Source organism: Rhodamnia argentea, chromosome 4, assembly GCF_020921035.1.
Source record: "Rhodamnia argentea isolate NSW1041297 chromosome 4, ASM2092103v1, whole genome shotgun sequence".
NCBI lineage: Eukaryota > Viridiplantae > Streptophyta > Magnoliopsida > Myrtales > Myrtaceae > Rhodamnia > Rhodamnia argentea.
The window spans coordinates 24,116,120-24,131,384 of NC_063153.1; the positions used below are offsets into that span (position 1 = coordinate 24,116,120).

At 40.4% G+C, this 15,265-nt stretch overlaps 2 protein-coding genes across 2 annotated transcripts; one reads left to right on the top strand and one right to left on the bottom strand.

Moving 5' to 3' along the window:
• Window positions 1-3,435: 3,435 nt before the first annotated feature.
• Window positions 3,436-5,049, top strand: LOC115754928 (auxin-responsive protein IAA1-like). Its single transcript, XM_030694117.2, has 5 exons — window positions 3,436-3,767; window positions 3,964-4,152; window positions 4,233-4,340; window positions 4,687-4,748; window positions 4,844-5,049. Exons 1-5 carry the CDS (start codon window positions 3,493-3,495, stop codon window positions 4,870-4,872), a joined length of 663 nt encoding a protein of 220 aa, XP_030549977.1. The 5' UTR covers window positions 3,436-3,492; the 3' UTR covers window positions 4,873-5,049.
• A 489-nt stretch (window positions 5,050-5,538) lies between these two features.
• LOC115754958 (tudor domain-containing protein 3) lies at window positions 5,539-10,478 on the bottom strand. The gene is made up of 9 exons (XM_048277332.1): window positions 10,126-10,478; window positions 9,823-9,990; window positions 7,972-8,218; window positions 7,676-7,843; window positions 6,931-7,103; window positions 6,772-6,852; window positions 6,465-6,683; window positions 6,328-6,410; window positions 5,539-5,845 (listed from the first exon to the last, which is right to left on the bottom strand). Exons 1-7 carry the CDS (start codon window positions 10,450-10,452, stop codon window positions 6,516-6,518), a joined length of 1,332 nt encoding a protein of 443 aa, XP_048133289.1. The 5' UTR covers window positions 10,453-10,478; the 3' UTR covers window positions 5,539-5,845; window positions 6,328-6,410; window positions 6,465-6,515.
• Window positions 10,479-15,265: the final 4,787 nt, after the last annotated feature.

A 15,265-nucleotide genomic window follows, 5' to 3' on the forward strand; every position in this document is an offset into this window, starting at 1 on the left:
TATAAGCCTCCAAGTTTCATTCCCGACTTCTTAAAAAGACTTCATGTTTGTCTCTCTCTCCCTCACTGCTGATGTGGGACTCGTGAATCTACAGATATCATGCTTTAGTTCTCATCTTCTCAAGTCATTTTACTTTTGTCTCTCTCTCTCACCACCGATGTGGGACCAATTTTAGGCTTTTTGTAATTATTTATTTATTTGTAAATTTAGAAAAAAAATATATCATATATATAAATATATAGTTAAAATACATCGTGTCGAAATTCTCTATTTTTTAGAAATGTATTGCCGGTGTGTCGGTGTTGGTGTTTCGTAGAAGGACAGAGAAGAAAAATTAGGTTATGTTCCCTTACTGAGGCCAAAATTGGGAGTGCACCTGTTTCAAATCAGTCGGGAGTAGTGTTTATGGGACTTTCCTATTTTGACCTCCTTAATATTGAGCGCTGCTAATCACCGTTCATCGTTGACAATCGTTGCTATCCGTCACTATCCATCGTCGTCCGCCGCCGCTAGTTCTTGTCTCCAGCTGCCAGAGAAAATGGAAAAGAAAATAGAAAATACAAATAACATAAAGAAATTACTTTTTTAAAAATAAGGAAATTTACTAAATTTTTTATGTAATTTTTCTATAAATAATAAAGTTATTATTTTATTATTAAAAATACAATTAAAAATTTCGAAAAAATTTGAATTTTTTTTCATTAAATTTGTATTGCATGCAAGTGTTTTAACAATTTCTTTCTTAACAAATTATAAGAAATAAATATTCCATGATTTGATTAAATATAGAAGTGTTTAAGTAATACGAGTGCAATTGGATATAGGTTGGGTATTAGTAGGTCGGGTATGTGTTGTTAGATTTGTGGGCATGAAAATGGGTCTATATGAGTCGGACCATATTCAACCAAAATCAAATCTGACTTGACCCACTCATTTGACACCTCCACCAATATGTAGTGTGGTTCTCGAACTTTTAATTTGTTAATGTGTAATGTTGTCTCTAAACTTTTAATTCGTTCAATATGGTCTTTGGACTTTTGCATTGAACATTTTCATATAGTTCAAGGACTATGTTGAACAGACACCAAAAGCTTAAGGATCACATTGAACGAATTAAAAGTTTAGGGACCACATTGCATATTTGATCATAATTTTAAGATTATATTAAACAAATTAAAATTCGAGGACCACAATGCCCATTGGATCAAAGTTCAGAGACCGGTTGTGCCATTATTCCATTAAATATTTGGAGTATAAAAGGGAAAATGGAGAAAAGGATTTGATTTGAAATAGAAGTAGAATCAAGATTAGTCTTTGTGGAAGAAATTATGGTCAGTATTATTATTATTTTCGATTAATACTACAAAAAACTTCAAATTAGTACACATGTCACAATATTATTATTATTATTATTATTATTATTATTATTATTATTATTATTATTTTGGCCATCTCCGACAGCTTCACTTCCAAATAAGAGCGCCCTCGCATTTCGAAAATCTATTGAAAACCTTAATTTTGTCCTAAGATTTGGGTAAGAGAGATTAAGTGCAAATTCAATTTTGCCCTAGTTCCCAATCTCAGATCATCTTTTTTAGATCTGGTTCCCTCACAACAATGTTGATTTATAGGGCCATATACCGAATTTTTGCGTAGGATCAACGTCAGACGACGAGTCGCTCGCCCCGTGTATTTCGATATCGGTAATTGAATGAGGTTATGGGACGAAAGTTAACATAGTGTGTATTTGTCAATTGTGCACTAGTTTGGAAATTCTTGTGACACCCAAAATTAGTATGGTGTAAATGTGTCACGGCGTACTAGTTCGGAATTTTAACGACACGACAATCAGTTTGGAATAAATGTGTCACGCTGCATCGGTTTGAAATTTTTGTCGTTGTTATTTATTTATTTATTTTGGCTAGCGATGTCAAGGATACTCAGATCTTTTATGGAAATGCGTGTGCATCTTTTAGTGTACGAATTCTTACTAAAATACTCGATGGGAGCAATACTAGCAGCCTAGCACACGGAATTAAGCGAGAATTTGTCGAGCAGATTTCAAAGCCCTTCCTCTTCACGCAAGTCATCTTCGTGAAGACGAGGAAGGCGACGCTCTGCCAACACCCAGGCAATCGCCACGTGCTTCGTCGCTGCTATGGCGAAGGAGACTCGTTCGCTTTGTTTCACCAAATGATATTTTCTCCTTTTGAGATCGAATCGCGGTAGTCCATCTCAAGACGGCGACGTACGGTGGTAACATGTCGCATCTTTCTCCCCGAATTAAGAAGACGTGCGGAATGAGGGAATAAACTCTACAATTATCTTTTCATATGTGATAAATATCCTCTCAAGTTAAGATGTAATTAGATAAGAGTTCAGTCACTCTCATTTGACCTAAATGTCTCTGTGCACTTTTTCCGCTGATGTCTAGTGACACAACCTATGCGGAGGCTTGCCACGATGGCCGAGGATGGCATATGTAAGAGTTGTGGGGACGGAAAGGAGGAAGGCTTGATGTCGATTAAGTCCTAAACTTTTTGTATTTGTTCTAATTTAGTCCTTTCGGTTAACTTTGGCTAGCCGACGCTAACGTGTCCAATTTTTACTAATATTTTAATATTTTTAAAATTATGTACTTATTTTCTTTTTTCTTCTATTCCTCCGGTCGGTTGCCGGAAAAAAGAAAGAAAGAAAACAATAAATAAAAATTGAAAGATATTAAAATATTATTAAAAAAAATGCCATGTCGGCGTCAATTGGCAAAAGTTGGCCAGATGGACTAAATTGATACAAATGCTAAAGGTTTAGGACTTAATTAACAAAAAAAAAGGTTTATGATTGAATTTGCACAATGGCAATAAATTTTAAACTTTTTAAATAATTTTCCTTTCATTGTTATGATCGGCTTTTCACGCTATTCCATCGTAGAAGCTAGAGCGGACAGCTCACGCTCACATGTCAATTTTTTTTACAATTGTAGCCGAGCTGTGTAATTTGGAAACATTATAAATTTCTATATTTGACGATCCTCAAAGTTTTATACACGTTGAACTCATATCGCTTTCGAATTTGCGAAATATCGCCGGGGAGAGTCAGCATTTCTAGGGACTGAGCCCATTGCTTCTAAGCTCCGGTTTGAACTGGGGGAACTCACCTTCCCACTAAGATCCTGTGAATTCACCACATTTTTCCAATCCCAAACCCGCGAGCTTCATTGTAGTTACTGAAAGGAATAATTTGACCCCAAAGGGTTGCGCCGACAAGCGACAAGATAGCGCAAATGATCCTCGTAAGAACAACAAAAATTCAGGATTCCATGAACCGACATGTCTGACAGCTCCACCATCAAGCGTCGTTTCCTTTCTTCCACAGCGACATTCACCTACATGGACGCATACCGAACCCCCCACTCCTTTCCCAAACCCCACGTGGCCTCAACCCATTTGATCCCCTTCACGACTCCCTTTATATGGAGAAGCAGTGTACGATATGCACGCTCAACAGAAAATGTCCTCATCGCCAGAAACAGCCGACGGGTCGCTGGATTCTGATGCTACCGGCATGGACACGGAGCTGACCTTGGGGTTGCCCAGGGATGGCGGCTCGAAGGCGGCCATCGCTGGGGCGAAGAGGGCGTACGCCGGAACTGTCGGTCTTGGCCTCGGGAGCGGCATCGGGAAGCAAAGTGGGGATATCGAGGTTGATGCAGCTGAGAAATCTGCAGCCTCTCAGGTGTCTTGTGCAGGAAAAGTCCCAGCATCCAAGTAAGACTCGAACCATACACATCGAGACCAGTTTATAAAGTTGATGTACTAACAAATGTAGTAGTCTGCAAGTCTATTTTAAGCATTACTTAAGCAAAAACATAAGCACTGAAAGTTTTTGTATAAACTTCATATGTTTCAATAAGATATGGAAGATGTAATCAAATTGACTTCGTCATCTCCAATTTATTCGAAGGGCACAAGTGGTGGGGTGGCCACCGGTGAGATCATTCAGGAAGAGGACATTGGAGAGCTGCAAATACGTGAAGGTGGCGGCAGATGGAGTTCCATATCTGCGCAAAGTCGACCTTCGGACGTACAACAGCTATGACGAGCTCTTGAGGGCATTGGAGGGTATGTTCTATTGCTTCACCGGGGACGGTAAGCGTACCTATGCTTTAAACTGGTCATGCTAGTTTGATGTGTTGACGCACTCACGGCATCGTGGGATTGCCATTCAGGTAGTCATTCGGAAGAGAGCAAGGCCGCGGATCCAGCCAAGGAAATGGAGTATGTGCCCACGTACGAGGACGGTGACGGCGATTGGATGCTGGCAGGCGACGTCCCTTGGAAGTAATAACCATTGTGAATTTTTGGTGCATGCTTGAGTTTGCAGGGCGTGGCCTGTATAGATTCATTAGGTGCCTCCAGAGTCGTGCTTCAGGCTGGAACTTCGCATTATATTTGATAATTCCCATCTTGAAAAGAACCTTAGGGCGCAAGAACAATGTTTTTGTAGCTGGATAGGGCTCCGCGAGGAAGAATTCGTGGTAGAATGTGCAGATTTGCTCTCATTTTGCTTCGACTCTGTTGAAAAACCAGCCAGCTAGTGTTCTTTCTTCAGCCTGCTGGCCGATAACTCGAAACTACATTGTTTTGATTAACACTGACTTTTGCTTCATCGATGGTAAAATTGCAGAATGTTTGCAGAGTCGTGCAAGCGCATTCGGTTGATGAAGAGCTCAGACGCTGCTGGGTTCGGTAGATAATTTTCCTCACGTAACTCATTTTGTTGATCCGGGTATTCAAGACATTTTCTACCGCAGTATACTAATGGAGATATCATGTTTGTGCAGCTCCAAGAACTCCAAAACGCAGGGGCTGAGTGGGGTACTGGCCAAATTTGCTGGGCCAGAGAGCATTGGTTATGAGAAGATTTTCTGGTTTCCTAGTAGTTTTTTAATTTAGCTACCAATGTTGTATATGAAGCCGCACACCCTTCTTTCAGAGTGTAAAACATGAAATAAATCTAGTTCTAATTGCTTCTAACAAGCATTTACTCGACTTGGCAATCGGAAAGCACCATCTTCTCGGCTTTGGCTAGATCAAAACATGATCTTTTCAGCACAACGCCGAGACTTTCTTCCATGTGCCACCGCTTAAGCAGTGATTACACAAGATTAAAGAAAGAAAGAATCAATGATCATGAATCATGAGATCAATTGATATAATAACAATTTACACGAAGATGCTTCACACTACTACTATACCGGTATGAATGACCCATTGGAGACTTTTATGAGGAACTTGCACTGAAATTAATCTGGTTAAAGACACGACCATCACTCTGACGACAGCATCAAAAGCTACTCTGTATCTAAATATACAAGGAAACGGGTACTCTCTTTGAGATTGACCAAGTTAGACCAAAATAAAAATTGTACGTGCAAATGCAAATGTTGTAAGGGGTTCAGGGTTGAAAATGTGGTGTGACCTGCGAGCTCATTCCATGACACAGTTCTAATGAATCCTGATTTGCCCGACCAATTTGTAAAACACCAAACCTATGGCTACAATGACAATCAAAAGGCAAGGATTTTAATTGTAGAAATCATCTGTCTACCTTCCTCAAACAAACTAACTAATTGCTTCCAATTCATTACCCTTTCAAATCTCAGCATCATTTGGGTAAAAAATCTTCAGCATCGGTCTACACAACTGCATCCAACATCTATTCGTCCTTGCTTGTGAAAAAAGTGAGCACTCGGAACAGAATGTATAGATATCAACAATAATGTTGAACGACTAATCTTCTTCAATCGCAGACAGGGTAACCTCACGGACTGGAATCATAGCCACTGCAATATAAAGGAAAGAGACAATTATTTAATTGGAATCTTCAAAGAAATTCCCAAGACGAAAATGATCCACAACGTATCTTAATTAATGATGATACACTAAAAACTTAAATAGAGTTAAGTGGAGTCAAAGTGAGTGAGAGGATACACTGCTAAAAAGCAAATTTGACGTGGAAACAATTCACCGCTTGAGTACGTTATGTCACCCTGCCATAATTCAGCACACATCATTGGTAATTTTATTCATATATTCTCTGATTAATCGACATATGTATTGTGTAGGTATAGCCGTGGTTAGTGCCTTCTACAAGAGCCTTATCTCAAGGGTCAGCAGCCTATTTCTATTCCACTTATCTTTAGTTGAGCTGTGCTTATTTCAGTAGAAAGAGCATCCGTGCAAGAACGAGAAAGTTTCTTCTGCAAGTAAGTAAACATGACGCTAGCTGGATTTGGTAGGAGGCCACTACTATAATAAACCATACCACTGTACAAGTGCCGTTATCTCTGTCTCAGAATATTCACGAAAACTAATCCCGGTGATGGTCGCAGCACTTCCAAGCATCTTTATGCAGCCAAAAGAAACTTCAGAAATTTGCCATCTAAAGCTTGAATATATCACCAATTAGTTATATGAACATCAAACCCATGAAAGATGAGAAGAGGCAGAAAATCAACTATGTATTCCCCTCCAGTGGGATCTTCCCCTCCCTCTTCCTCTCCCTCTACCCCTCCGTCCACCTCCATATCCCCTCGAATAAGTCATATCATTGTCTCTTTCGTAACTGAACATGCTCTTTCTGAGTTTTTCTGCTTCTGTCTCATTAGGACCCTCTCGTACCTGAAAGTTTGAAATAAACTAGTCAGTCATGACGTCAAATTTTGCCAATGGAGTAAACAGTAGCACCTGATGAAGAAAATATACTAACATGATGAACATCTTCCAAGTCAAATTGATTCTGAAGCTGCCTTGCCAATTCCTCATCATGGCTCATATTTGGCAGCTTTGCACCGGCATTTCTTTGTTCCCATTCATCCCGAGGAAACACTGGACCCTCTTCTTGTTTGCCCTTCCCTCTATGCTTTCGACTGGCATTTCTTTGTTCCCATTCATCTAGAGTAAAAACTTGACCCTCTTCTTGCTTGCCCTTCCCTTTATGCTTACGACCTTTAAAATGCTGATTCTGCATTCCTTGTCGATTCATCTTTTGGAGGAGTTTCTGAGCAGCCGCTTGATTTTGAACAGGTGCAGAGTCGGCAACTGAAAACAACATCAGCTTCCAATCGATACGAATAGAAAGCCTCATGAAATAGAAAAGGCTAAAAATCACTTAGATGGTGATGATAACTGCATCTACTAGTCTTCTTGGGAACTTAATCATATGTTCAGAGAATATTCTGGTCTGCTCTATTTTGGGACTTCAAGAACAAGACAACAAAAACAACAATTTTCATTAATAATGTCGTCAACTCACTGTTGCAGTTCATCTATTATCCTCCAATATCATTCCATACTACTAGCCTCACTTATTTAAGTCTGTAAAACTGCACAGAGATGATTTACCACCACATTCTCTGTAGCTGATGATATTTCAAAAACTACACTAAGATGATTCACCACCACATCCTTTCATGGCTTATGATACAAAAAAAAAAGGGATAAAAGAAGAGAAAAAGAGTCCAATGTTTCGAAGCAGAATGACTAACTACATCATGCTGCCCAAAGGAACATTATCATTACCATGTTACTATATAGAAAGCAAGCAGCCATCTATCTTCTCAATATGCAATTTTACACAAACATGCAATGTTACCAACTTTAAAAATTCCAACCTTCTTTTGGCCTTGACTCAAAGTGAGTTGGTTTTTCCACATCTTTTCCTGTCGGTGGAGTGGTTTCCGACATTTCTAGATTCTTCTGTCCAACAACAGATTTATTTTCTGATGGCATGCGAGATTCCCTGCCTTCAGATTTCTTGACATTGGAGGTTTCAGGGTTGTCTGCAGATTCACCACTTCCAAGTTAAAATTGCACAAATTTGTCTTTAATGTCCATAAAAAGAAAAGAGAAGTCCTTCAAACAGGATCATATATGACTTTCGCAGAGAAAAAAACAGATGAAGACCAACATGAATATCTTCTTTGATGAGTGGACGGACGTGCGGAAGCCCTGATCTGCAACTTCTCAAATGGGGGAGGGCCACCTGCATCACTTTGCTGTGATAGCTTTAAAGACTCACGGGAGAAGCCAGAGTATTTTCTATTCATTTGCCACTCGTCAAATAGAGACTGAACAACACCACCTAAGACGGTTAATGTTGTTGGAGTTAGACACAAAATCCCACTATTTATTGCAACTTTCTTTTCCAGCCGCACCTGACCACAAAGCAGACACCAGAAACATCAGAAGTAGTTGAAGTTGATTTCTTCGACGGCACTACGAAGTAAGGAAGTGACTGGAACTTGCTTAACACAAGTTCCAACAATAAGACCAACAAGACTAGAAATCACTATTGCGCAGCCATCAACACTTAATGGCTTCAAACAAGAAGACGATTCCCTAATGCGCAATCCAAATTAGTAGATAAAATCTAGTGGGTTTTTAGCGGACATGACCCAATTAATTCATTAAATGCTTGTAGAGAAATATTGGATTCTACAGAAGGACTGTACTGCATTGTCAAAAAGAGCTCCAGAAGAAGGAAATTTGTCCAAACATAATGTATGCAAACATGAATGTGATATTAGAATTGCAGAAACAGGAATCTCGGGGTATGGGCACAGAAGGACACTTGTCCAAGACATAACATATGCAAACATGAAAGTCATATTAGAATTGCAGAAACAGGAATCTTGGGTATGGGCAACATCTGACTTGTAATTCCCTGGAATAACCTTCCATCCACTTGTAGAACCAACAAGCCACTAGATTCCAGAAGACTATAGACGTTTTCCAACGCTGAAAACCCTGGAGATGGACAAGGTTAAATTTTGGAATTTATTTGAGGATCTCAATCCTTCTCCTATGTCAGTGGCAGGAAATGGCAGCAAGCCCGCAAAATAATGTCCTAGCACCTGGCAATGCAGAAGTTTCAATTCTGCTGAATAACTTGAGGGAGCATCTCTGACAAAAACAGCCATGGCAAGGACTTCTTGTGAACTAAGGTTGCCTTTGTTGCGCGGATAATGAATGATTAGGAAAACATCTTCTTAAAAATGATTGCTTGCATCGCTTTTGAAAAATTAAAGGAAAAATATTGTTAAGGAAAATGAACGCCAGTGCAAACTTCACATCAATTAGACAAATGAAGCTAGGGTGTTCCAGTTCCTACATTAAGTTCAACCTTATATTATCTTAATCATTCGTATGAAACGAATATATTATCCGAATCATTTGTATGAAACGAACTATCCCAGCCACATCGGCCACCAACCGGAAACTTAATGGTGACTAATAAACTCAATAGTATTCTCTAAGACCAAAAGCCGAAATGAATTAGATTCTATAAAAAATTTCCATGTCTCCCATGCCGCGGATATAGCAACTTCAGGGTATCAACTACCTCAGTAAAACACATACCGGTTATAGAGAAGGCAATTACATTTTCCTAAAAATGAATACTTGTATCATTTTAAAAAATGATTAAACGAAAAATATTATTAAAGAAAATGAACGCCAGTGCGAACTTCACTTCAACAAGATACTGAAGCTACTGTGATCCAGTTCGTACATTAAGTTCAACCATATATAGCACCTAAATCATTTGTACTAAACAAACTATCCAAGCCACATTGGCAACCAACCGGAAACTTCATCGTGACTTATAAACTCAATGGTATTCTCTAAGACCCAAAACCAAACCGTACTAGAATCTATCAAATATTTCTATATCTCCGATGCCACGGATATAATAACTTCAGGCTATCTACTACGAGAGTAAAACACGAACCGGTTACAGAGAAGGCAATTAAAAGAATACCTTAGTACCGGGAACAGCATCATCGGGAAGTGACGGAATATGAGCATACTCTATCGCAGTCATCTCACTGTGACCGTCCGTCAGTGTCAATCTCAACATACGATTACCACCTGAGCTCTTTGAGACCTCCTCGATGCTACTACTCGCAATGTCCCTCACTGCAGAAATCTGTTTGAATGCAAAACAACGTCACCACCTAAACATAACGAGTGCGAAACCCAAAAGTACAAACAACCCTCGCACCACACGGAAAGGGGGCGATCAAAGCCGTAACCTAAAAAGGAAGCGAACGTCGGGCTTAACCTGGAGGACCACAGGGCCAAGGAGGTGCGATGCCTTGCGGTCGGGCAAGGACCTGGAGCCGATCGTCCTCAAGTCGGTGTTGAGGAGGTCCGCTTCGACGGCGTCGGCCAGAGCCGCCGCGTCCGAGGGGTCGTCCATCAGAGCGCGCTGGATCGTGATGACCGCTCTGACGTGCGAGGCGTTGTCGAGGGACCATCCTCGCTTCAGGAGCGTCTCTATCACCGAGGCTTCTGAAGAAGAAAAAAACGACGACGACGACGACGACGGACCAGGATCAGGGGCAGGAGCAGGAGCAGGAGCAGGAGCACAGTACGAGCTCAGTTCCATCTCGAGAGAATCCTCTGCAGAGCAGAAAGCTCCGCGACCGTGTTTTGTAGCGTGCGATGCCATCCCTCAAGGAAGCGAATTACGGGCCGTCCGATCAGCCCGAGTCTGCGAGTTACGGGCTTTCCGGTTGGCCCACATACCAGCTTTAGTTCTTTTGGGCCTGATGGGCCTATATGGGCCCACCAAACAGCCAGGCTCATGACCGTGCCTAGTCGAAGGGGCGGATTTATGCGGGTCGGGGCGGGTCCCCCTAAATTGCCATAAGGTCCCCATTAGGGGGAAAAAATGTTTGCATATAAACTTGGCCCCCAAAATTTTGAAGATTGTTTTAAAACCTAAATTTAAGGAACTATTAATCGGAACGTCTAGTGAAATAATTTCCAAATTAAGATCTATTTTCATATAATGAGTTAGGTGAAGTCAACAAATCTTTCCAAGTTGAGAAAGAGAGCATATTGTGATGCATATTGTATTTTAGGCGATAAATATCACCCCCTATAAGCTTGCGCTTTGTAAGGTCGAGATCCACTTAGGTTCCGTTTGTTTTACGAAAAATAAATGATTTGAAAAATATTTTTCGAAAACTTGAAATAATTAGTTTCATTTTTGTAAATGATACAAGAGATCATTTTGGGAAAAATATTTTTCAAATGATTCATTTTTCGCGAAACACATAGAGCTCAGGGTGCGTTTGCTTCAATGAAAATATTTTTCGGGAATTTGTTTTGCGAGAAATCATTTTCCTGAAAAATGATTTGTTTTTCTTTGTTTGGTGATATGTAATTGAAAACGATTTCAGGTATTTGGTTTTCATTTGGAAAATGATTTTACATTCATGACTTTAGTTTAGGAAAAAAAAATTCAAACATTTAAATTAAATTCTTTATATTTCTTTTTCTTTCTTTTTTTCATTCTTCTTTGCTCTTCTTCTTCCTTCTGCGATGTTGGTGAGCTCGCCAATGGCCGCCGCCCACCAGACGGTGGTGAAGGGGGGAGGAAGAGGATACAAAAAAAAAAAAAAAAATTATATTTGTGACACTCCATATTTTTTAGTTCTAAATAAATAGAAATTAGACAAAACGGATTGGAAAGGCGATTCGTGTGGTGAGAGATAGCGAAATCTTAACGTAGCTATCAGTTTTAAATCTGTTGGCCTGAGTAGCGAGCGAAGCTCGAGAAATTTGGTATAAAGCTATCACAAGAATCTCACATTTTTAAATTAGGGGTGCAAGGGACCGATTAGGTTTTTGGACTAATTCAGTTTTTGAAGCAAACTTTGGTATTTTGAAGCAGTCCAATTAATTTGGCCCAAATGGGCATGCGCTGTCTAGCTCAAGCTCATAGGCCGAGCGAGCTGGGCTGCTCGCCCACTGATTCGGGGCCAAAGGGGGCAGTTGGCTAAGCAGCCCACATCTTCTTTCTTTCTTCAAGTTTTGGGCTGTGAAAAGGGGAGGCCCAAGTTGCAGTTGTACCAATTAAATTGTGAACAAATTACCGTGAGTTTTGGCCCACTTAGTGACTAATTATTGACCCAACCGAAACCCATCTGCTTCTTTTCTTCTCTGTGCCTCGTTGTCTTCGCTAGAAGAACTCCCGGCGACGACGCTTCCTTCTCTTCGAAAGCCCGTACGCACAGCAACGTTCCAGCTCGATCGCGACCAGCAAGCACCAGTTTAGTCGCAACAAAGATTTCGGTAAGTCACCTTCCTAACCCGCTCACTAGTTTCCGCAATGGGTGAAAATGACGATGGGCAGGTTGGCGGGTAATTCTCGGGTGCCGACGTCGGACGTCGTGGTGTTTGCATGTCAAAAGAATCTTGGGTATTTGTGGTTTTTGAAGGACACGAGTACTAGTGTAGGGAGGAAAGTGCCGCGAAGTCGGCCCAGTTGCCGTTCGGTTGTGGAATGTTGAGAGGGAGAAAGTGCGGGTTTGGAGATTGAAGCTGAAACGCATGTTAACTGGTTGGGGTTCTCGGAATTTTTTTTACTACAAAAAGTAGGGGTCAGGTTCTGTAGTCGTAAGCTGCAGGTTGAGGCGAGTATTTCCTTACAATGAGATGAGGGACGGTGACTGCCAGGTACAAAGGAGTCTTCGCGTTTTGGCTCTACGGATGCATCTTGGTTTATAGGAGTGTGGGGTAATTGTGGTGGGATCGAGAAGTCTGTGTTGGGAGGAGAAAAAGGATGGGTTGAGAAAAAAGGAAATGAGGAAGAATTAGCTTTAGTGGGTGGGTACTGTGAGACCGAATGGGACAAGAGGGGCAGGGCAATAGAAAACACGTCCTTCTGGGAAGGTTTCTTTTTGAAACACATGGTTTGGGGAGAAGTTTAGTTTTACGTTAAAGCTTGGGTTTGATAGATTATGGTGGTCAAACGTAAAACGCACGATTGGTATTTTTTTTTTAACCTATTCTTTTGGGAAATCATTTTGGTAGTAACGAGTAGAAATTTTTGTGATGCATTGCAATATATAAAAAAAATTGTCATTGTGGATACGACGAGTAAGAAAGTTATCATGCGAGAGCTCGACATAGTAAGTTTAGATGTGCATCATTCACGTGTATATATGAGTAAACTATTGCACATTTTACATTGGCCAAATGGTGAGTGGTGGAATCAAGCTGTAAACTCGAACACGTGTTTCCCATGGAGTGTATGGGAGGACACCGCTGTGTGACCCGGGTAGCCCTGTTGTGTTAACCGGGCGGTCATGCTGCGTGATCCGGACTAGTCTCTGTGGTGGAACGAGACAATATCGAAACCGATTAATGTTATTGCTTGAGTCACAGTAAACCAAGTAAAAACGTACCTTATGCATCACATCATAATTTTTATTCCAATACATAGAGATACTTATATGCCGATGCATGTAGCGAACTTGCTAGTAAATGACAAACGGATGTTCTGTGGATCCTGGATACTGATCTGTCTTGTCGTCGTATGTTCATCATTTTGAGCAGATTAGTTGGTGAGTTAGGAATTTGACTTACTGAGTTTCTCTCACCCCGTTGTTGTTTATTTTTTTTAGGTAATGGCTAGTCCGCGGACCATTTTCTACGGGATTCCCACGCAAGTCTTTGTGAGCGTGGAGCCCTACGTGTGCCCTAAGCTACCTGGTATTAATATGGTTCGAGTCACCGTCACCATCTGGGTGAACGGCGGTTTAGATGTGGACGAGTTTTCACATATTTATGTGGCTGTGTATGGTGTTCCGGAGGATGGCCCGGGATTTGTGGGGCCTCTACCCTTTGACTACGTGGCGCCTTAGAGGGCCCTAGTATAGTAGTGTAGAAAGTTTATGATGTACGGCATGGGACGAAGTACTCGTTGTTATGTATGAGTGTCGGGTTGTATGGGAGTTTTGCCGGGAGTCGCTTGTTCCGACTACGAGTTCTTTTGATAACCAGGTAGGGCGACGGGCCACTTTTTGAAAGCCACCCGATGTGTACCTCCCGGGTTTTATGTAAACAAACCCGACTGTTGTCGGCCTTTTAATAAATAAGTGCCGTGTTTTGATAACTCAAGCCTGTGCGTATTTAAATTAATTATATCCGATAGCGACGTGGCGAGCCCGGGACGCCACGGGTTCTGACAATATTATATTGAAATATTAAAATAAAACATTATTATTAAAAAATTCGAGAGGAGCAGTTCCGAAAAGTGTTTTCACCTCCTTAGATTGGGGAATTCACTTTTTTGATTTTATATATGAATCTTCCGTTGACTGGAAAATGTTTTCTATTATTAAGTCATTTTTGGTGAACTAAATAGGTGAAAGTCCGGAAAACCAATTCCCGGAAAACAATTTCCCTCCAACAAACGCATCCTAGATTATACATTATGCATGCTTATTAGGCCTATTTAACATATATGCTGACACATAAAATACTCTAATTGAATGCTTAATTGCAATAATACAAACATCACGTGGATTATTTAAGACAGATTTAATAGATATAATTAGACCCGGTTCTCTAGCTTTGAAGGAAGGCCACATTCCAATCGCAGTACTAAACAACTCGACAATGCCCATGAAGGCCTAGGAGTATAGTTTAATGAAGTTATTTGCTGACCATAGCCATAAATACGTAACGTGGTCAGCTACACAATCCATTCTGCTTTACACTATATTTAGGACCTGTTTGGTAACATTGCTGTTCATCTGATTTCTGTTTTTTTTTTTTTGAACGGAAAAAGAACATAAATCTATTTGGTAATGGCAGTTATTTTTTATGTTCATGATAGCAAATCAGTGGATGAGGAATAGATTTGAAACAGAAACAAGAAGCAAAAAAAGTCTACTTTTCTGTTTCCAGGAACAGAATTAGAAAAAAAATCATTTATGCTAAGAAATTATTTTCAAGAATAGAGTTGTTATCAAACAGACCCTTAGCCGTCCTAAATATGGTAATGAGATCGCCAAAATTATTATTTCGCATCCAAAAAGCCTGTTTTTATAAATTAAATCGCTGTTAATGACTCAATCGGCATGTCGGCTAAATTCGGGAGTCGTCCTCTTCGAAGAATCGCGCTTTTAGACCAATTAGCAGCGACCTCACAAACTTTACATGATATTATAATAAGAGGTCATTATATCAAATCTTTTTGAAGCCCCTTATTCGCCTTCTCATTTTTCTCGAGACAATGGGAGTCAGTCATCGTATTTACTCCATACAATACGTATTGCGTGTCGATTAATCTCCGTGGAGAATACAACTTTTACTTGGGGTCAAACCCTCGAATATAATTGACGTGCTTCATTTATTCAATGAGTCCCCTACACAATTTCCGAGCTGGAATTGATGACGAATTA

Coding starts and splice junctions, on each gene's coding strand:
- LOC115754928 (XM_030694117.2), top strand. CDS start 3,493: ATGCACGCTCAACAGAAAATGTCCTCATCGCCAGAAACAGCCGACGGG. Junction 3,768..3,963: donor GGAAAAGTCCCAGCATCCAA/GTAAGACTCGAA, acceptor ATTTATTCGAAG/GGCACAAGTGGTGGGGTGGC. Junction 4,341..4,686: donor GCAGGCGACGTCCCTTGGAA/GTAATAACCATT, acceptor GTAAAATTGCAG/AATGTTTGCAGAGTCGTGCA.
- LOC115754958 (XM_048277332.1), bottom strand. CDS start 10,452: ATGGAACTGAGCTCGTACTGTGCTCCTGCTCCTGCTCCTGCTCCTGCC. Junction 6,853..6,930: donor GGGAACAAAGAAATGCCAGT/CGAAAGCATAGA, acceptor AGAAATGCCGGT/GCAAAGCTGCCAAATATGAG. Junction 6,684..6,771: donor ACTTGGAAGATGTTCATCAT/GTTAGTATATTT, acceptor TCAAACTTTCAG/GTACGAGAGGGTCCTAATGA.